The sequence below is a fragment of the Odocoileus virginianus genome, unplaced genomic scaffold (assembly GCF_023699985.2).
Source record: "Odocoileus virginianus isolate 20LAN1187 ecotype Illinois unplaced genomic scaffold, Ovbor_1.2 Unplaced_Scaffold_6, whole genome shotgun sequence".
Classification (NCBI taxonomy): Eukaryota; Metazoa; Chordata; class Mammalia; order Artiodactyla; family Cervidae; genus Odocoileus; species Odocoileus virginianus.
In genome coordinates this window covers 3,544,102-3,565,683 of record NW_027224268.1, presented here as the reverse complement: position 1 = coordinate 3,565,683, position 21,582 = coordinate 3,544,102, and the positions used below count along the sequence as shown (strand labels likewise).

Sequence of the window (21,582 nt, the reverse complement as noted above, 5' to 3'; positions counted from 1 at the left end):
GAAAGACAGTTTTTGTTGTATGAATTTGCATATCCTGTCAAGGACTTTTTCAGAATACTTTCATTTCAAGGTAAAATGAAACTTACAGGACTAAGCAGAGAACTGCTTCACATTTCAGTTTAAAGGAGGGGGGAATGAAACAAAAGACAAGTTTAATTATGACACTGGGACTTTACAGTGCTAAAAATACACTATATACGAAGGAACTATGGCGGCTGTGTTCTGTTTCTACGTGTCCTTTATAAAGAGCACATTCATAGTATCTGCAAATTCCTAATAAAGGTTTTTGTTTGAAAGACATTCATGGCTGTATCTAACTGAAAGGGTTAAAATTTCAGCCTTGTTATAAAAATACTCTGATGCTTGTCGTTAAAGTTCTTTCTCCTTTTCCTCAAGCGAGCCCTGACTTTAAGTATGCAAGAGTAGAAACAGGCCACAGAAACTGGGGAAGTGCTGGGGTCTATCACTCCCATCCTCGCCCAAATAAAGAAATGTTAAGACGTTCTACTTCTCCATGCTGGGAACACAGCCTTAGGTGGACTAGTGCAATTGATTTAAGGCATTTATTTAGGTTCTCATCAGCTTTAGGAAAGTATGTATGTTGTTAGGTTTCCACCCAACCCATTTGATGTCTTCGTCCATCAAATGGCAGCGCTGGGGCTCAAACCTTGGGTTTCTGTCCCCAGTGGTATATCTGTTCACTGAGCACTCTGGATGCTGCAGAAGTCTGGCCTGCCTTTTCATTTCAGAAACTTAATCTTCAGTGTTTAATTCTCGAGATGAAAGTATGACACAAAGCTTAGACTCCCAGGTATGATACAGGATACCCAATTAAAGTTGAACTTCAGACAAACAACAAATGCTCTTTTAATATCACATGTTCCAGTTTGCTACATTTACCAACCTTTTGTGGCTCAGCTGGTAAAGAATCTGCCTGCAATGTGGGAGACCTGGGTTTGATCCCTGGGTTGGGAAGATACCCTGGAGAAGGGAAAGGCTACCCACTCCAGTGTTCTGGCCTGGAGAATTCCATGGACTGTATAGTCCATGGGTCGCAAAGAGTCGGACACAACTGAACAACTTTCACTTTCACTTTACCCTAAACTTTAATTACCCACCAAGGGCAGTTCCATCTTCTTTTATTTCCATCTGAAAGGAAAAAGTGGATTTTTTCCTTTCAGATATGAAAGGGGCTTCCCAGGTGATGCAGTGGTAAAGAATCCACCTGCCAATGCAGGAGATGCAAGAGATGTGGGTTCAGTCCCTGGGTTGGGAAGATCCCCTGGAGGAGGAAATGGCAGCCCACTCCAGTATTCTTGCCTGGGAAATCCTGTGAACAGAGGAGCCTGGTGGGCTACAGTCCAGGGGGTCACAAAGAGTCAGACACAACTGAGCATCCAAAAGGAAAAAACGAATGTGTTGAGTCTTAGAAAACCAAGAGGTATCCCAGCCAACTAGAGGCCTGTTCTTGCAAGATAAATAGAAGCACTCTATCCTCTTCATCCACAAAGAATCAGACACGACTGGAGTGACTTAGCATGCACAGCACATCCTCATCATCCAGTCGTTTCTCTTGAGCTAGCTAACCTGCGGGAGCCTAGGCCCACAATGTCACCCAGATGCGGGTAGCTCATGGGGGCCACCCCGACTCCTCTCAAAATTGACTTACGTGATCGATTTATGCAGGTTTTCATGATCACTTTCATTTTATCATCATGAAAATGATTTGTAAGTACCAACTATGGACGAGATGCTGGGGACAACGCATTCTTGACTTGAGGGGTCTGCAGTATCATTAGGGACCTAGCAGATAGGATCAAAGATGAATAACAATACAAGAACACAGAATTGTATCATCATCTCTCAAGATCTTAGAGTATAAAACCTGAACGTGTGCCCTTACTGATCATGTGGCCTCATCCCTCACTTTATAGATGAGTAAGCAGATATATTTTTTGTAGCTAAATTTTTTGATGTTTTCTTTCAGACTCTGGTGGTGTTGCTGTTGAGTTTTTGTTTGTTCTTATTGTCATGCTTAGAATGGCTTTACCATGTCAAGATTATATAAACATTTATCTGTGGTTTCTTCCAGTATTTTTAATATTCAGTGTCTTGTTTAGTCACTTAGTCATGTCTGACCTTTGCAAACCCATGGAATGCTGCACGTCAGACTTCCCTGTCCTTCACCAACTCTCAGAGTTTGCTCAAACTCATGTCCATTAAGTCGGTGATGCCATCCAACCATCTCATCCTCTGTCGTCCCTTTCTCCTCCTGCCCTCAATCTTTCCCAGCATTAGGGTCTTAACATTTAAATTTTTGAGCCGTATGAAATTAATTTTGACGTAAGATACAAGGTAAGACTGCCACTTAACTTTTTTCCAAACTTTAAGCCAGTTGCCCAATGTTATCTTAATATTTCCTTTTGCCATTGATGTGACTTTAATGCCCCAGATGTGCTTTAAAAATTTTTTTTATTTATCTATTTGGCCGCATGGGGTCTTAGCTCCAGCATGCGGGATATTTTGTTCTGGTGCATGGGCTTAGATGTCCTGTGGCGTGTGGGATCTTAGTTCCCCGATCAGGGATTGAACCCATGTCCCCTGCATTGGAAGGTGGATTCTTTACGTCTGGACCACAAGTGAGGTTCCCCCCCCCCATATATGCTTTTACTAAACTTTGCTGTCTCATCCCTTTCACTGATGTGCTGGCACTATGCCATTGTAGGCAGTGCAGTATTATGAAGCATTTAGAGATCAGGAAAAAACATCCTCCCCTTGTTACTTTTTCATTCTGGCTGTTCTCACTGGGGATCTTAACTCAGTCAGATCCAGTGGCTCATTTTTATAAGAGCTATCTGGTCATGTACCCTTTACTATCCAGAGGAGATGATATTTATGGATAGCATAACCCTAATCTTTGTGATAAACCAATAATGCCTCGCTGTGACCTCTCGCCCTAATAACAATCTATTTCTCTTAATCTTTTTACATCTTCTCTCTGTCTTCCAGGGTCCTGACAAGAAAAAAACATGGCACACTCAGAATAAGAAATTGATGAATTGGGAAAAGTCACTATTCTTGATAGTGTGCACAGAATATAGGGAAATCAGAAACAGGGGTTCAGCATTTCAAGGGTTGAGTCTTTACAACCCCAGGCCTAAAATGGCAAGGTGAGGAAACAGTGGAATTCACAAAGAGTGGCCCTGGAACATCACCTGATGAGAGCCTCATTGGAGGGTTGCAGCCAACCCACAGCCTCAGAGAGGAAGGGAGCCCAAGGATACTCTGACCTCTCTCCGCATTGGCCAAACTCAGCCAGAAGTGTGCCAGCTAGTGATGAAGTTCATACAACTCAGCCTTCCCAGACACCCAGCTGGGTAGGAAGGCATGGAGAGTGGATGCGGAGGGGCAAATGGATAGGAAGCAGCCTGCGAGGTCCCCTGCCCATCTACCACCTTCTTCATTCCTAAGCGTTTCATGTCAGTTTTCTTCCCAAATATTTCATATGTTTTGATGCTCTTTTACATGGAAGTTCTCCTATTAGGCATCTGGATTAGTTACTGTTTATATGTGAGAAGGAAATGTTTATTTGGAGAAGGAAATGGCAACCCACTCCAGTATTCTTGCCTGGGAAATCCCATGGACAGAGGAGCCTGGCGGGCTATAGTCCATGGAGTCACAAAGAGTCAGACACGACTTAGCAACTAAACAACAAAATATGTGAGAAAGCTATTGATTTTTATGTATTATTTGCATGGCAAAGTGGTTTGATAAGAAGGCATTTAATTTTTGCTGGTGTGAATATCATTTACATGGTATGTGACCTGAGAAGAGTCCAGTATCTTTTCTGCATTAATTCCATTATTTGTAAAAAAAAAAAAATTTTTAAGGCTGAGAAGATATTTAGTTCATTCTTTTTAGTAGTCAATGAAATAATACATATTAGGCTGTTAGAACAGTCCGGTTCAAAATAAACTCCCAGTAAGATCATTTATTATTGTATCTAGTAGTTTTTCACTGATCTAAGGCACTGCTTGCTTTTCAATCCAGTAGGTAACACTGATGGTTATCAACTGATTTTCCTGTGGCACACTTGGCAATTTTCAAATTCTCTCTGGATCGACTAGGTGGACTAAAGACCTTTAAACATAACCACTGACATTTTGATTCTACCCCCTAAAAGGCCCAGTAATCACTTCAGAAGGGAATGAGTCTCCTAGAAACCCCACTTTGAGAAACAGGTTGTACCTGACCCTGGACTGCGAGTGTAGCTGCCCTCGTTTCACCCAAGTGAGAGAACCAGGTCTACCCCTGCTTAGAAACCAGAGCCCCTTGCAGCTGAGCCAAAGAGAGGACAAGGGAAATGTAGACATGTCTCAAAGATAACTGCAGAATGATGGTTCTCAGTCAGGGGCGGGGCTATGTCACAATGTCTAGAGATATCTGTGATTGTCGAGGGGCAGTGCGGCTGGCATCTCGTGGCTTCAGGTCAGGGTTGCTGTCAGCGTCTTACAATGCCACAAAGATGTATCTCACCAGAAATGGCAGGAGTGTGCCAGTTGAGAAATATCTAGAAAAAACATTAGTCAGCCAAGTTGCTTGAATTTAGACATGAGGTTGCCCTGATTGTGGTGGTAGAAATAGAAGGAACCTGCTGCTTCTGCAAACCTCATGTCTGAGATGGCTTAAATAGTCATGCTCCTCCCCCTAACCAGTCTTTGCACTTGGAAAGTTCACGACTGGCAGCCTGGAGTCTCCGTGACTTAGGTAGGTTTGCCACAACCCGTCTCTTCACCTCAGAAGACTCCAGACCTGGACTCACTCCATGCAGCAAAGAAAGGTATTTTAAACATTGGGAAAAACTCAGATCATTTAAGTACCTAGATCTGTGAGCCATTCTGAGAGGGGAGGGAACCCAAATCATATGCAAAAAAAATTTTTTTTAGAATCTAAAGAAGAGTTTTGGTAGTCTCAAATGTCACTTCTTTGAAGATAAAGTCAGACTTTTACAATAATGCTGAAAATGGTTTTCTGGAGTGTGTCTCTCGTCTATATAATTTTGAGGAAGTAAATAACTATTAATAGGTGTTTTCAACAGCATATATTAAAGCAGCCTCTCCAGCGCGTTTTGAAGCTTCAATCCGTTGCTGTCTTTGCAAGGTAAAGTTTGGTGTTTTCTCTTTATCTTAGTTGATGCTACTGGGTCCATCTCAGGCTGATGTTGACATCTCTCATGTTCTGCTCTCTTCAACCAGACTTCTCTGTTTCATTTTGGAAGAAGACTAAAAATGGTAAGGACAGCTAAGAGATCCCTAAAAAGTGTTATCTGTTGTTTTTTTGTGGAAGAACTGAAACCGGCTAGCAAGAGAGATGTTTAAGTTGTCTGTACTTCAGTTATTTACTGAGGAAAACTTTCATGATCTTTCATAACCAAGATTAATCATAGGGGTATTGTGTAATTTCAGTTAATTAAGATTAATCAATACTTGCTGTGTTCTCCTTCCTATAAGAATTAATGCATCCTGCCCTGAGGAGGAACAAATGTTTGAATTAGGGAAATAGCTTCTATGGATCTTAACTTTTTTCACCCTATGTTTTTGGCTTTGAAAGTTAGTGGTACAGTCATGTCCAACTCTTTGTGGTCCCATGGACTGTAGCCTGCCAGGCTCCTCTGTCTGTGGAATTCTCCAGGCAAGAATACTGGAGTGGGTTGCCATTCCCTTCTCCAGGGGATCTTCCTGACCCAGGGATTGAACCCGGGTCTCCTGCATTGCAGGCAGATTCTTTATCATCTGAGCCACCAGGGAAGCCCTCGTTTGGGGCTTTATGACCATACAAATTACTGAGGTTCCTTTGTGTTTTTCTAGCATTTGGTGGTGTCTAAACGAGCATGCAGGGGAGGGAGCGGGCAGGATGCAAAGGACTAGGAATACAGGGAGCCTGGGCTCCCATGCAGTCCAAGAAAACCAGAACCGGATAGTAGATAAAGCTGTAAAAACAGATTTTGTTCAGGAACTGTTGCAATCGGGGAAATGAGACTGCAGTATAGGACTGGAATCAGTTCCAAATAGTGTGGAGCATGTGGGGATTTATAGTCCAGGAGCAGAGTGGGGATCAGCGGGTGGAAAATTACTAAGAGGAAGCATCAGGGGTGGCAGGGCGTGGGGTAGTTCTGACTCGACCCACCTTACAGGGTTCTTGCTGAAAGCAGGCCAGGCAGATGGACTGTCCCCTGGGGGGTGGTAGAGATGGGGTATTTGATCAGATAGCAAGGATAATGAAACTGTGGTGAGGAGCTCTTCCTAAACCAACCTAACAGGATCCTTGCGAAAACTGGCCATGTGGACACAAAAGCCCAAATATCAAGACTGAGTCAGAGGAGCTTGACTAAAGTTTAGTCAAGGAGAGACTCTGTCCGTGTTCGCTCTCCCAGTTACTAGTGGGGGATCCTTAGGTTTATCACTTGAAACTCAGCTTTTTTTTTTTTTGTACTATAAAATGACCATTACTATGGCTCTCTAGTTGCCTTGCTGGGCCATTGTGGAGGCTCAAATAACAGAATGTGTGTTCAGATCCTTTGCATGTGGTGTGAGTTATTAGGCATGCCGCAAAATTCATCAGGAAAAGACACCAGTGACTTCTTGCTGAAATTATTTTGTCACCCTAACTAGACACAACGGAGTACTTGCACCAGGAACCCACTCTGACTTCTAGATTGGAAGGTGGGCTCCTGGGCTCATTTCATGTCTGAGGTCTAATGAAGAGTTAACCACAGGATGCTGTGTGACAGAGAAGCAACAGCATAGAGTTTCATTTCCTAGAAATTCAGATGTCTGTTTTTAGGCAAACCCAGGCCCACATCTGCCTGTGCCCCTTGAGGGTTGGCATGATAGGATTGATGGTAGTTAAAAGCGCTCACATTTATTGACTGCTTACTACAGTGAGCATCGTGCTTAGGGCTGGACGTCTCTGTTTCGATTTCACCCTCTAAGAAGCCTTGTGACTCATAGATGAGGGAGCTGGGGCTTCAAGAGCCTAGGAGCTTCTGGTTTTGGCTGGGCAGCTCAACCCTGGAAGCCGCGCTAGAGACCCCTCTGTTCTACCTAGACCGAGCCCAGCACACACTCCTACTCAGGACATGGTCAGTCAGTGTGGGCTTCACGTATGATAATGTAGTCCTTAAGAAAAAAATTGGGATATCTTTTATAAGAAAAAACATGAAAACAGTTTTTAAAAAAACCAGAGGTCAAAAAGCATAGGGAAATTATTTGGTCTTATTAATAGTTACAGTTCAGATCCTTTGATATGGAAACTCCACTTCTAGAAACTCTTCTTAAAGAAATCAGGGATGTCACAAGCAATTTATGAAGGTAGTCTGTGCAGCATAGCAAAGAGAACATCTCATATCCAGTGTTGGGAAGGGGTTCATTAATTGTGGTCCACTCATTAAGTAGCATGTTATGTAACCATCAGATCATCTGTTTATTTATTTATTTATTTATTTATTTTTGTCTTTTTGGCTGCGCTGGTTGACATATGGGATCTTAGTGCCCCAACCAGGAATTGAACCTGTGCCCCTGCATTGAGAGCATGGAGTCTTAACCACTGGACTGCCAGGGAAGTCTCATATTTAAAAGAATACTGAATGACAGAGTACTCGTGATAAAATGGTAAATGGAAAAAGCAATCTAGTAGTGAAGGATTGTTTATTCCTGATGTTTTAAATGCACATACTAGATGCTTGCTAAATGTTGGTCCATTTGGAATGACAGTTTGCATGAATAAATAGTTTTTCTCAATCGTTTCTCAATAGTTTTCTCAATAGTTTCACGAAAGAGCCCTGTATTCAAACCATTTTATAGTTGAGAAATCAGAGGCTCATGAGGGAAAGTGATTCACTAATGTCAGAGAGAGTTTAGGTGACAGAATAAGAACTTAAAATCAAATCTTTACTAGACGAAGCACCTGGTAGTATTGAAGTGCTTCCCACTATTTGAAATAGATACAGGAAGGGGGAGATGAGTGTAACAGGCAACATGCCGAGATGTAACGTCATTAAGTGATTTTACAAATAAAAACATTATTCTGCTCTTAATTACAGCATACTCCTTCATGGCCAAACAAAGAGATAATAAGCAGTCCATTAACTAAACTAATCAAAACTGATTATTTAAAAATAAGGAAAATCATACTAAAATTAAAAGCACTCATTACAGATCAACCAACCAACCAGTGTCTTTGCACCCCAAGAATAGATCATTTTTATATCTCAGAAGTCCCTCAAAGTTTAGGTTGCAATGGCAAATAATGGGTGTGGGTCATAGCCAGCCTGCCACCTGTTTTTGTATAGCCCACAAGCTAAGAGTTTTTTTTTTTAAATCTCTTTAAATGATTGAAAAAGTCAAAGGAAGTATACTGTTTTGTGACCCTTAAGAGTTATATTAAATTCAAATTTTTGTGCCCACAATTAGCTTTAGTATTTGCATATATGTTTATATATTGTCTATAACTGCTTTTTCATGGCAGTGGCAAATTTGAGTAGCTGTGATACAGACTGTATGGCCTGTATATTTACTGACTGGCTCTTTACTGAAAAAGTATGCCAAGTTGACAGGTTTTTCTTTGTGGAAAAAAGAGGGTATGAGGTCAAAAAAGATGTAATATCTTCTGGTCTTTGGTGCCTGTCATGATGCAAAGTAGCTGTTGAATTTCTAATTTATATAAGATTCCTTTATATCATTTAACTCTTATTTTGAAAGCTAGGTCTGTTGGGCTAAAATGGGAGAAGGGAAATGATAAAAAGTGTCTTTATTTTTTAAGTAAATGGGTTATGTCCTTGTACTCAATCTTCTGGTTGTTATATAATGAAACTTTGATGTCCATGATAATTACACTTTTCAGAGGTTAGCATATAATTACAAATATTTCAAAATTTGCAAAAACGGGATATTTGGTCATCGTAAGTCTAGTAGGGGAATTCCCAGTGGAGTCTGGCCTATAAAACTATATCACATCTGTTAAGTTCCATTATTCACAGACCTCGGTTAGCCCCTAGAGTGATATATAAAACACTTATCTAGTTATCAACAATTCAGTGTCATAGCAATGTGACAAAAGGTTACTGAATCCGAATTCAAGGGTTTCCCACAATTGTGCCCCACTCCTTGTCTCTTCCTGGTCCCTGTCTCATGATTCTCCAGCACGCCATCACTGCTTCAACCCAGCCCATCCATATAGGGGAACCCCACTGCGCCATGGTCTGCTTTGCTTTAGTAGCTTGGCTTCAATGACTCCCTCCACCGGAAATGCATATTCCAACACTTCCTTTTCAACTCAAGCAATGTGGTCTTTTTTTTTTCCTGCTCTGTCCTCTTGAAAATAAATGGGAGGAGCATCTGAGGGCACTGACCTGTGGTCCCCTGAAGACTGGCATGTTGCAGCCCACAGGGGGTGCCCAGTATGCAGGCCTTTCAGACAGTCTATTGGGTGGATGAGTGAAGGAGGGAGCAGATCTTCTCTTAGCTGAGTATAACAGTGAGTGTTCCCTGGCCTCACACGTTCCCACCTTGAGGTCAATTTCCTTCTGTGAAGAATTTTTCTGTAGGCCTTTCATCCAGCCAGATCAGGGGCTATGCAAAATTACATAATAAAGACTGTGAGGGAAATGCAGATGAAATACCGAAAGGTGAAGGGTTTTTCCCTGCCACCAGGTAATCACACCTGACTTCCTCTACCTAGAGGACTCACCTTCCCCTCTCCCTCGCCCCCACCCCCCAGTCCCTCCTGCTGGCTGCTCACTGTTTTGCTGATGCCCTGGCTTCCTGTCTCCCTGAGAACATCACAGCAATTGGAAGAGATTATCCACCTGCTCCTCCCCACTTGTGTGCCCACCTAGAGCTTCTGCACCTGCCCGTCCTGCTTGACTTCTGGTCCGGTTACCCACCACGGTGGAGCAGATCACCCCCAAACCCACTGGCTCGAAACAATGACTGTCCTCGAGTGTTAGGTGTGGCAGGCCCATGGGTTGACTGGGCTCAGCAAGGCGGCTCTGGTGCTGGGTGTGTTCCCCCTTGCCTTGCAGTTGATGTCAGGGGCTGGGCTCCACCCACACAGGTCTGGTGCCCAGATGGGCAAGCTCTGCAGCTGCAGGCTGCCCCTGTCTCCGGCTAGTCTCTCCAGCATGGCAGCTGTGCTGTCCCCGGGCTTCTTCCAAGGCTGGTGGCTCAGGACTCCAGGTGGAGAGAGAGACGGAAAGATGGAGCCCCGGGTGCCGTGAAAGTCTCCCACCTTGTCTGCCCCTGCCTGGGAAGTTGTGGAGTCCTGCTTCGCTGCTGTCCTCCAGACAGTCCCAAAAGCCTGCCCAGCTTCCAAGGAGGTGGGAGATAGCTGAACAGTTTGCAGACTCTCATACTAAGGATGGAATTGTTAGGCTCCTTGCAAAAGCCAAATCTCCCCACTAGTGCACTGGGTCACCTCCCCGCTTCCCTCCCTGGGCTCCATGCACCAGCATTCTCACATCTCTCCTGCATTGTCATCGGTACTATGATTAATGATGGGGTTTTTTGAAAAAAGTTTTTTTTTCTTCCCTCTCACCAGCATTACAATGTGCCGTTATTCCTCCCATCCTCAAATAAATCCTCTTGACCCTCTTGGCTCCAGGAACTACCGCCAGCATCTTTGTTCCCCTTTGCAGGAAGCTTCTCAGAAATGCTGGCTGCCTCCAACCCCTCTTCTCACATTCTTCCGAGAACTTGAAAGTCCTATTTGATTTGGCTTTACCTTCCAAATCTATCCAAGTATCTGGCTCGTTCTCACCACATCCACCCCAGCCAGCTGGGGCTTTTGCTTGAATTACTGTCATAGCCTCTTGACTGGTCTCCACGCTTCCAACCTCACCCCTTGTTGTCTCTCTCAAGGCAGTAACCAGCATGATCTTTGTAACATGGAAGTCAGACTATAGCACTCTTTGGCTCAAAAATTTGCAATGGATCGACCTTCCTCTCCTTGTTGGGATGGCTGACAAGGCCCTGTAGGAACCCTCAACGTAGGACTACAGCCCCTCCCTCTTTGATTTCATGTCCTTTCACACTCTATTCCTCCTTTGTTGCCATTTTTGTGGTGATTCCAGCATGTTTGCACCTGGGGGCCTTGGCATATATTTCTTTATTAGGAAGCTAAAGCTCAGTCTGCCTTTAAATTTATAAATCCATGAACTATGCTAGCATAGCATTACTGGATATGAATGCACACCTAAGAACTATATGATCTGAAAAGTCTCCTTTTTTCCCTCGAGTTGGTCCCACTCAAATCATAAATACCTTTTCATAATATTTGGACATTTTTATTATGAAAACTCCAACTAGCACAGTATCAAAACATTAGATGGCCAAGAATCCTTTAACTGAAAAGGAAATTAACCAAGATGCATGTATATATCATACCAAGTGCATTTGTTGGAACAATGTCAAATAACTGGAAGATGATTGGTCAAATGGAGTTTGAATCTTGGTTTGAAACTGCCTCTCTGATCTCTGTTTTCTCATCAGCGAAATGGGAATATTTATGTCTTTTCAACTTCATTGTCAGGGCTCAGTGATGTAATATAAACAAAGTATCTTCTTTGGCATCTAAGAACATAATAAATACCTGATAATTGACAATTATAAAAAAAACACAAATGATTGTCTGATGACTAGTCAATGTGAATTTTACATTTTCCATTTTAAAAGAGGTGATTTACTGAGAGAACAGAACACCTGTGAGTACAGAATCAAACAGTCCCAGTTTTACCATAATTAGCTTGCTAATTGAGCATCCAAATTTACCCAGTATATTTGCATGTGTAATCAGCTATGATTCATGACTAAAGCCAGACCTATTATGGTGCATTATGCTATTTTACAAATCAAATTCCTGAAAGATGTATGTCTTTGGCAATTATTGCAAAAAAATGAAAAAAAATAACGTGGGTTATTTGTATGAAATGAAAAAAACAGACCTCGAATCATGCTGAATGAACACTTATATTTAAAAATAGCCTTTAGTTGAGGCGAAGGTCCTAGCTTCATTCTGAAGCCATGTAGTTCCCCATGGTTTGAAAGGGGAAGTTTCCATACTTCGGGAAATTTGGATGGGAATAGAGGATTATTTCACATTTTACAATCATCTTCTCAAACATACCTTTTCTGTTTGGAAGGCTGAAAGGTATTATTTCCCATTAACAAATTTAAAAGGCTTTGTTCATTGACTCAGTTTTCTTCCTCTCCTGCTTGATCAGAGCCCATCTGTGAGTTCCAGGCAGCTGGCGCAAAGAGCCAAGAGAAGGCTTGTCTGGCATCCAGCTTGCCTGGGCTGGGACTCAGCGATTGAGTACAAGTCAGGGACAGTCCCATCCTTGGCTGTGCTTGTTCCCAGGAGAGACAAATGAGTTCTGTGCTACCACTCGGGTTTCAGGTTCCAGGGGGCAGAACTTCTGAGAAAACAGATTGCGGAGGAGTCCTTCTGCAGGTCTGCCCCCCAGGGCCTCCCTTGAACACCATCCCCTTTTCTTCTGTGTCTCTTTTCCAATTTCAGCCCTTCTTTGAGAAGACTCCCAGCCCTCCTGGTCCCTCCTCGCCACCTTATCAAAAATCTGATCTTTGGAAAGACTTTACTGTTTGTGATCATTGAATGAGAGCCTTCCTCGGGATTTTAAGAATGTTCAAAGCCTTGGTTTACTCAGCCAATGTTTGTCTTGTGCTCACTAGGTGGCAGGCATCATCAGAAATGGTAAAGACAGATAAGGCCACGGCCCCTAGAGTGTTTTAACCCCTAGAGGGAGAGATGGGTGAATTGATACCTAGACTTCTGGGAGGGTAAGCCAGGAGAATTGCTGAGGGCCAGCGATGCATCTAAGTTACCTAGATCTCCCGGCAGGCAAGTTCTATAGAATCTACATCTCAGTGTCCTCATTGTCAGTGAGCCTGTTTCTTGGGATGAGGATGAAATAATTGGCTAAATGCTGTTGGTTGAAATTAGTGGCACATGAAGCAACTTAGAGGTTTACAGGTGATATGATTTCTTCTCATATTTGGCAGACTTGAACTGAATTTGTTTTGAGGTAATTCCTTGTGCAAGTGGAAGGTTTTGCCCAGACCAGGGCCCTGAAAACTACAACCCATGGACCAAATCTGTCCTGTTACCTGTTTTTGTGAGCTGAGAATGATTTTTTACCGCCTTGATTCATTATGTTCTAAGTGGTTATTTAAGTACCCACATAATAGCCTCAGTTATGCTGGGAAAGATTGAGGGCAGGAGGAGAAGGGGACGACAGAGGATGAGATGATTGGATGGCATCACTGACTCAATGGACATAGGTTTGGGTGGACTCTGGGAGTTGGTGATGGACAGGGAGGCCTGGCGTGCTGCAGTTCATGGGGTCGCAAAGAGTCAGAAACGACTGAGCGACTGAACTGAACTGAACTGAATCTAAAATGTTGACTGTCTGGCCCTTTAGAGAAGAAGTTTGCCAAACCCTAGTCTAGACCCACTCTGTCTACTAGAACTTTGTACAGTGATTGAAAATGTTCCGTATCTGTGTGCTTGAATACAGTAACCACAAACCTGATGTGACTTTGAGCACTTGAAATATGGTTAGTGTGACTGAGAGACTGAATTTGAAAATTGCACTTCATTTTAATTTGATTTTTTTTAATTTGATTTTTAATTTAATTTTTTAATTTGCACTTCAATTTAAATTGAAACAGCTATACGTGACCAGTGGCCATCACATTGGCCAGAGCAGCTTTAGACCACTTAAGTCTGAAGATTCTGTATTCTCTCAGTGTTCTTGTCTCTCAATTTAATCAACTTCCCAGAGGCTGTCTGAGTCAAGGGAAGGCAGCACTCCTAATCAGATTTTGGGGGCCCTGGACTGGCTTTAACTGTCTACTAGAAAATGTTTAATGGAAAGTGCTAGAAAAATGTGGGTGAGCATACACTTACTTCCTCTTAAAGCTATATCCATGACATCTGCTGTTGTTTGGGGTAAGGCAGTTGGCTTTTTCAACCCCAGAAAGCCCCAAATTAAGGAAGTCTTAATCATCTTTAGCATTCAGGCTGCAGGCAGTGAAAACCTCACTTAGCGACGCTATATTTCCTTCCATCCCTGCTTGCAGAACTAAAACTAAAGTTAGCTTTCCAGGGCACCCAAAGCTGGTTCTCTGGGACAACCCAGAGGGATAGGGTGGGGTCGGAGGGGGATTCAAGTTGGAGGGGGACACATGCATACCTGTGGCAATTCATGTTGATGTATGGCAAAAACCATCACAATATTGTAAAGTAATTATCCTCCAATTAAAATAAATGAATTTAGTAAGAATAAAGTTAGCTTCCCATCCCCTCCAGGCTAACTTCAGCCCTAGGGCATTTCTGTCATAAGATTGCCTAGAACAGTTAGGAGTCATCACCACATATCATCATTAGGAATATTGTCAAGCAATTTCCTCTTAGAGTAAAACTGCAGTTGGCATTCTGGGAATGCCATGTAAGTATGATGACTAGAGTTTATAATACCGTATTGCGAATTTGAAAGTTGCTAAGACAGTAGATCTTAAAAGTTCTCATCAGAAGGAAAAAAAAAATTCAAACTGTGTGTGGTAACTAAACTTACTGTGGTGATCATTTTGCAATATATACATATATTAAATCATTATGTTATACACCTAACCTACTTCAAGGAGAATTTCTTTTAACTATTTTGCTGTATTTCACTATTCATTCATGTATGCATTTATTCTTTCATTCATGTATTTTGCAAACATAATCAGCATTAAGTGCGAGACATTGTTTTACATGAGGGCACACAAAACCCTGCTCTCTTGAAGCTAACATTTTCATGCAAAATAGATATAAAACAAATAAGCACATAAACCAGAAGTGCATAAATGATCCACAGGATTATTTCTGATTGTGCTAAAGACTATGAAAGAAATAAAGCCCAGTAGTCTAATACAGAGTACATATACCTCTCTGAGCCGCAGTTGACTCATATGTAAAATGGGGATAATAATAGAGGTCTACAATTCCAGGATCCCTAAACTGAAAGCTTTGTCCTAACTCAGTTGATGGCAAGCATAACTTAATCTGAACTCATTTGGAGGTGAATCTTAGACCGGAACCAGATGATCTAGTGTTTCTTGTTTTTGTTCTTCTTTTTTAAATCCCACTTAGAGTGGATAGTCCTGTGCTTTACTGCAGAAATTTTTATGTGTTTGATTATGAGATGCTGCCCCAGATTCCAGTTCGAGTGTTACATAATATGAGGTACATGCCTCACATTACCTTGTAAAATCTGAAAAATTCGGAGTTCCGAAACACATCGAGTTGCAAAGGTTCTGGATAAGGGACCAAAGACCTGTAATGCTGCCCTCATGTGGTTAATATGAAGATGAAATGAGTGAGTAAATATATGTAAATATATATGTAAATGTATGTATGTGAATATATGTATATGAATATATGTAAAGCACTGAAAACTTTGCCCAGCAAATGCTAAATGCTATCTAAGTTAATTACTGCTCCTGTCTTTATCACTGTTATTACATGGGAGGGTATTTAGAAAAGTTGCTCAGAGATGGGCTCTCTGGGGATGTGTCATTTAAGCAGACACCCAGGGGATGAGAATGACCTGGCTGTAAGAAGAGGAGAAAGATCATTTCAGGAAGTGGGAACAGCAAGTGCCAAGACTGGCTCAAATGCAGAACAGAAAACAGGCCGGATATCTGCCATGTGGTCAAAGAAGGGGATAAGTGGTTCAAGGTCAGTGTGGTAGGCTAGAGTCAGAACATGCATGATATAAACAATGGCAAAGACTTTGGGCTTCATTCAAAACGTAATGAGTGATCATTGTAGTTGATCTGATTCATGTTTATAAAGACTGCTCTGATGCTCTTGATGGATGAATTGTAGAGGAGGTTGGGAGTCAAGGAGACCAGGCTTGAGTCCAGTGTGATGATAGTCCAGGTGAAACCTCATGGCGAAGTGGAGTAGAGGGTGGGAGTAGACAAGAAGAAAAGTAGACGGGTGCAAGAAAACATTTAGAAATGGGAGGAAAAGACTTCATAAAATGATAATAAATTAACAAGCTTTAGGCGTGTAAAGATGTGTGAAGAAGCTCTTTGAACTCCTTCTTTAACCATCTTGCAGTAGAGGAAATGCTGAGGGGAAAATTTTACTTATTTATCCCCTATTAAAGGAATGAAGGGAAGTAGGCAGTGGATTTATTGGATATGGGCATGACTGGTTGATTCAGTCAGTTGGGGGGATGAAAGCATTAGTTGAGCTGGAAAACTTGCAGAGACCCAGGCTAGATCATCCCATGGATGAACACAGGTGAAATGAAAACCAGTGTTCTGGAGGAAAATATTGATAGAAATTCTGAAACCTGAGAGCGAGTCTATGGTTAAACCACCCTCTATGCCAGGCAAGCTCGAGTTAATAGGGTGGTTAGTAAAACTCTTCCGTGTGTCCCATATTCCCTCTTAAGGTCTTTTTTGCCCGGGGTCCAAGTGTTTCTCATACTAAACATAGATGCCCAAGAATTACCAGTAAGAGTAGGTTCCCACATGTCCCAGTTGGTCTGAGAGAGTCTGTGCCTGTAGTCTTGGCATAAATTATTAAAGCCCTCCCCTTTCATCCCCATGAGTATCCTGTTTGATCAATTGGGGATCACCCAGGCGGTACCCTACTGTATTACCCCCTTCCCAAATATGTGTAATGTAAACCCAATGTGTAGGGAAAATGTTCATCCCCAAGTCATCTTGGAGATGATTTTCACAAATAGTCCAAGAAGAAAGTGGGCTTATAGATAGCAGTGCCAAAATGTCAGGAGTTGGGTGACCATAAACAGATCAGTTAATGTCTCTGAGCTGTGTCTCAATCTGTCAAATGGGCATAGTGGATCACTTCTGTTTCTCTACTTAGCATATTAAGAGGCTCAGATGTGGTAAAGGACTCTTGTAACATGTACCAGAGTGGGCTTAACAAGCAAACATTAATGGCACTAAAGGTTTTCTCACCAGATGTAGCTGCATGTCAGACTTTGGCAGCATATTGATGGCTCGCTTCCATTGTAACATTCTAAGTAACAGGGAACAGGAAAATGCTGCTTCCCCCATCTGAAAAGCAATATAACTGAAAAGCTAAGATGCTAAAAGCGAAATATGTAAGTTTTTATGAACCCCAGTAATTGACAACTACAGTCATGGGGTGGGGGCAGGGATGCTCTTTAGACAGTTGAGAACAATAAACCTGAACTGTTTATTTTTCAAATGGAGCAAAAGAGAGGCAGCAAATGAGACTTTTAAATTCTGATTCTTGGTGTATTTTAAACGGGTGATTTCTTCTTTCTTATACTTTCAGGTGTTTCCAATGTGGACATTGAAGAGACAGTTTCCTATCCTTTTTAACATGATCCTAATTTCTGGACTCCTTGGGGATAGATGGTTTCCTAAAACTCTGCCCTGTGATGTCACTCTGGATGCCCCAAATGCCCATGTGATTGTGGACTGCACAGACAAGCATTTGACAGAAATTCCTGGAGGTATTCCCGCCAATGCCACCAACCTCACCCTCACCATTAACCACATAGCAGGCATCTCTCCAGCCTCCTTCCACCGGCTGGACCATCTGGTGGAGATTGATTTCAGATGCAACTGCGTACCTGTTCGACTGGGACCAAAAGACAACGTGTGCACCAAAAGGCTACAGATTAAACCCAACAGCTTTAGCAAACTCATGTATTTAAAATCTCTTTACTTGGATGGAAACCAGCTTCTAGAAATACCTCAGGATCTTCCTCCCAGCTTACAGCTGCTGAGCCTGGAGGCCAACAACATCTTTTTGATCATGAAGGAGAATCTAACAGAACTGGCCAACCTAGAAATACTCTACCTGGGCCAAAACTGTTACTATCGTAACCCTTGTAATGTTTCATTTACCATCGAAAAAGATGCTTTCCTAAATATGAGAAATTTAAAATTGCTCTCCCTAAAAGATAACAATATATCAGCTGTCCCCACTGTTTTGCCCTCTAGTTTGACAGAACTCTATCTTTACAATAACATCATTACAAAAATCCAAGAAGATGATTTTAATAACCTCAGTCAACTACAAGTTCTTGACCTGAGTGGAAATTGCCCTCGTTGCTATAATGTTCCATTTCCTTGCACACCCTGTGAAAATAATTCTCCCCTACAGATTGATCTAAATGCTTTTGATGCATTGACAGAATTGCAAGTTTTACGTCTACACAGTAACTCTCTTCAGCATGTGCCCCAAAGATGGTTTAAAAACATTAACAAACTTAAAGAACTAGATCTTTCCCAAAACTTCTTGGCCAAAGAAATTGGGGATGCCAAATTTTTAAATCTTCTTCATAATCTTGTCAACTTGGATCTGTCTTTCAATTACGATCTTCAGGTCTACCATGCAGTGATAAATCTATCAGATGCATTTTCTTCACTGAAAAACTTGAAAGTTTTGCGAATCAAAGGCTATGTCTTTAAAGAGCTGAAGAGTTTAAACCTCTTCCCATTACGTAATCTTCCCAGTCTTGAAGTTCTTGATCTTGGCACTAACTTTATAAAAATTGCTGACCTCAGCATATTTAAACAATTTAAAACATTGAAATTCATAGATCTTTCAGTGAATAAAATATCACCTTCGGGAGATTCAACTGAAGGTGGTTTCTGCTCTAACATGAGAACTTCTGTAGAAGGCCATGGGCCCCAGGTCCTTGAAGCATTGCATTATTTCAGATATGATGAGTATGCAAGGAGTTGCCGGTCCAAGAGCAAAGAGCCGCCTTCTTTCTTACCTCTTAATGAAGATTGTTATATGTATGGGCAGACCTTGGACCTTAGTAGAAATAATATATTTTTTATCAAGTCTTCTGATTTCCAGCATCTTTCTTTCCTCAAATGCTTAAACTTATCAGGAAATAGCATTAGCCAGACACTTAATGGGAGTGAATTTCAGCCTTTAGTGGAGTTGAAATATTTGGACTTCTCTAACAATCGGCTTGATTTACTCTACTCAACAGCATTTGAGGAACTGCGCAACCTGGAAGTCCTAGATATAAGTAGTAACAGCCATTATTTTCAGTCAGAAGGAATTACTCACATGCTAAATTTTACCAAGAACCTCAAGGTTCTGAAGAAACTGATGATGAACTATAATGACATTGCTACCTCCACCAGCAGGACCATGGAGAGTGAATCTCTTCAAATCCTGGAGTTCAGAGGCAACCATTTGGATGTTTTATGGAGAGATGGTGATAACAGATACTTAAAATTCTTTAAGAATCTGCTAAACTTAGAAGAGCTAGACATCTCTGAAAATTCTCTGAGTTTCTTACCTGTGGGAGTTTTTGATAGTATGCCTCCCAATCTAAAGACTCTCTCCTTAGCCAAAAATGGGCTCAAGTCTTTCAATTGGGGAAGACTGCAGAATCTAAAGAATCTAGAAACTTTGGACCTCAGCTTCAACCAGCTGAAGACTGTCCCTGAGAGATTATCCAACTGTTCCCACAGCCTCAAGAAACTCATACTTAAGAATAATCAAATCAGGCGCCTGACAAAGTATTTTCTCCAAGGTGCTTTCCAGTTGCGACATCTGGACCTCAGCTCAAATAAAATTCAGATAATCCAAAAGACGAGTTTTCCAGAAAACGTCCTCAACAATCTGGACATTTTGTTTTTGCATCACAATCGATTTCTGTGCAACTGTGATGCTGTGTGGTTTGTCTGGTGGGTTAACCATACCGAGGTGACTATCCCTTACTTGGCCACGGATGTGATTTGCATGGGACCAGGAGCACACAAAGGCCAGAGTGTAGTCTCTCTGGATCTATATACCTGTGAGTTAGATCTGACTAACTTCATCCTGTTCTCACTTTCCATATCAGCAGTTCTCTTTCTGATGATGATCACAACAGCAAACCATCTCTATTTCTGGGATGTGTGGTATAGTTATCATTTCTGTAAAGCCAAAATAAAAGGGTATCGACGTCTGGTATCACCCAATTCTTGCTATGATGCTTTCATTGTATATGACACTAAAGACCCAGCAGTGACAGAGTGGGTTTTGGACGAGCTGGTGGCCAAACTGGAAGACCCGAGAGAGAAGTGTTTTAATTTATGTCTTGAGGAAAGGGACTGGTTACCAGGGCAGCCTGTTCTGGAAAATCTTTCCCAGAGCATACAGCTTAGCAAAAAGACGGTGTTTGTGATGACAGACAAGTACGCAAAGACTGAGAATTTTAAGATAGCATTTTACTTATCCCATCAGAGGCTCATGGATGAAAAAGTGGATGTAATCATCTTGATATTCCTTGAGAAGCCCCTTCAGAAGTCCAAGTTTCTCCAACTCCGGAAGAGGCTCTGTGGCAGTTCTGTCCTTGAGTGGCCAACAAACCCACAGGCTCACCCGTACTTCTGGCAGTGTCTGAAAAACGCCCTGGCCACAGACAATCACGTGACCTACAGTCAGGTATTCAAAGAGACAGCCTAGCCCTTCTTTGCCGAATGTGACTGCTACCAAGGAGAAGCGTGGCTGCCTCCATCAGCTCATCCATGTCTTGCCAGAAGAGCGTTTTAAGATTCTCCAAGCCCTGGGATTGCTCATATTGGAGAGGAATCACCAATACATGACACAGGAAGCAGAAAAATGGGATTTATATAAGCGTCAAGTCATCTTTCTCAGCTCTCTCTGTCTCCATTTGCACTTGAGTCTCTGTCTTGTGCCCTTGCATAAAATACTGTTGGGAGAAGGGTGGCAGGTAGAGGATGGGGGACTTTAATTCTCCTGTAATTGTGATTGTTACATATACACACAGTCACCAAGAACTGCACTTCTCCCCTTAAGAGGCACTGGTATGTATAGAAATAGGGTTAAAAAAAGGCCCAGAGTCTGCTTATATGGCATTAAAATGTACCAGTTAATTAGTGGTAAAAATAAAGATACAGTTCATTCCTCAGCCAGTTGACTCAACCATCTAGTGCCCCGTTTTGTGCAGACCAAGTGTGGTACCCGGCAGGTGGTTGCAGCTCAATGCTCCTTGCTCTTTCTCTCCTGGGCCTGTTATTGGGTCCTTTGGGGAAACAGAAACATCTTTGTCATCGATGGACATAGTCTACTTACAAATGGGAGAAGAATAAAGCGCACTGTATGCAAAGTCATGCTCTTTACTTTTGACGATAATTTACCTCCTTAAATATGACTCTGGACTAAATGTTTCTCTCCCCCCAGGTTCGTATGTTGAAATCCTAATCCTCCAGTGTGATGGTGTTGGGAGGTGGGGTTTTTAAGAAGTGGTTAGGTCATGAGACTGGAGCCCTCGTGATGGGATTACTGCCTTAGAAGAAGCAGTCAGGGGACTCACTTGCTGTGTTCCCACCGCGTGAGGATACAGAGAGAGGCTGGCAGTCTGTAAAACGCAAGAGGACCCTCAGCAAAACCAGATCATGTTGGCACTCTGATCTCCTTCAGACTGGCTTCCACGCTTCAGACTTGTGAGAAATAAATGTTTGTTCTTTAAGCCAC

General features: G+C 42.1%; 1 protein-coding gene across 5 annotated transcripts; it reads left to right on the top strand.

The window, feature by feature from the left end:
- Nucleotides 1-1,392: 1,392 nt before the first annotated feature.
- Nucleotides 1,393-21,582, top strand: TLR7 (toll like receptor 7). 5 transcript variants are annotated; one of them, XR_011486014.1, is made up of 3 exons: nucleotides 1,393-4,840; nucleotides 5,191-5,291; nucleotides 7,549-7,799. XR_011486014.1 is itself a non-coding variant. In XM_070462641.1 (3 exons), exons 2-3 carry the CDS (start codon nucleotides 5,289-5,291, stop codon nucleotides 20,548-20,550), a joined length of 3,153 nt encoding a protein of 1,050 aa, XP_070318742.1. In that variant the 5' UTR covers nucleotides 2,222-4,767; nucleotides 5,191-5,288; the 3' UTR covers nucleotides 20,551-21,582. The 5 variants fall into 5 exon arrangements, 4 of the variants coding, with proteins under 4 accessions (XP_070318741.1, XP_070318742.1, XP_020764514.2 ...); XM_070462641.1 differs by lacking the exon at nucleotides 7,549-7,799 and adding an exon at nucleotides 17,401-21,582 and having other exon boundaries at nucleotides 2,222-4,767; XM_020908855.2 differs by lacking the exon at nucleotides 7,549-7,799 and adding an exon at nucleotides 17,401-21,582 and having other exon boundaries at nucleotides 2,222-4,840.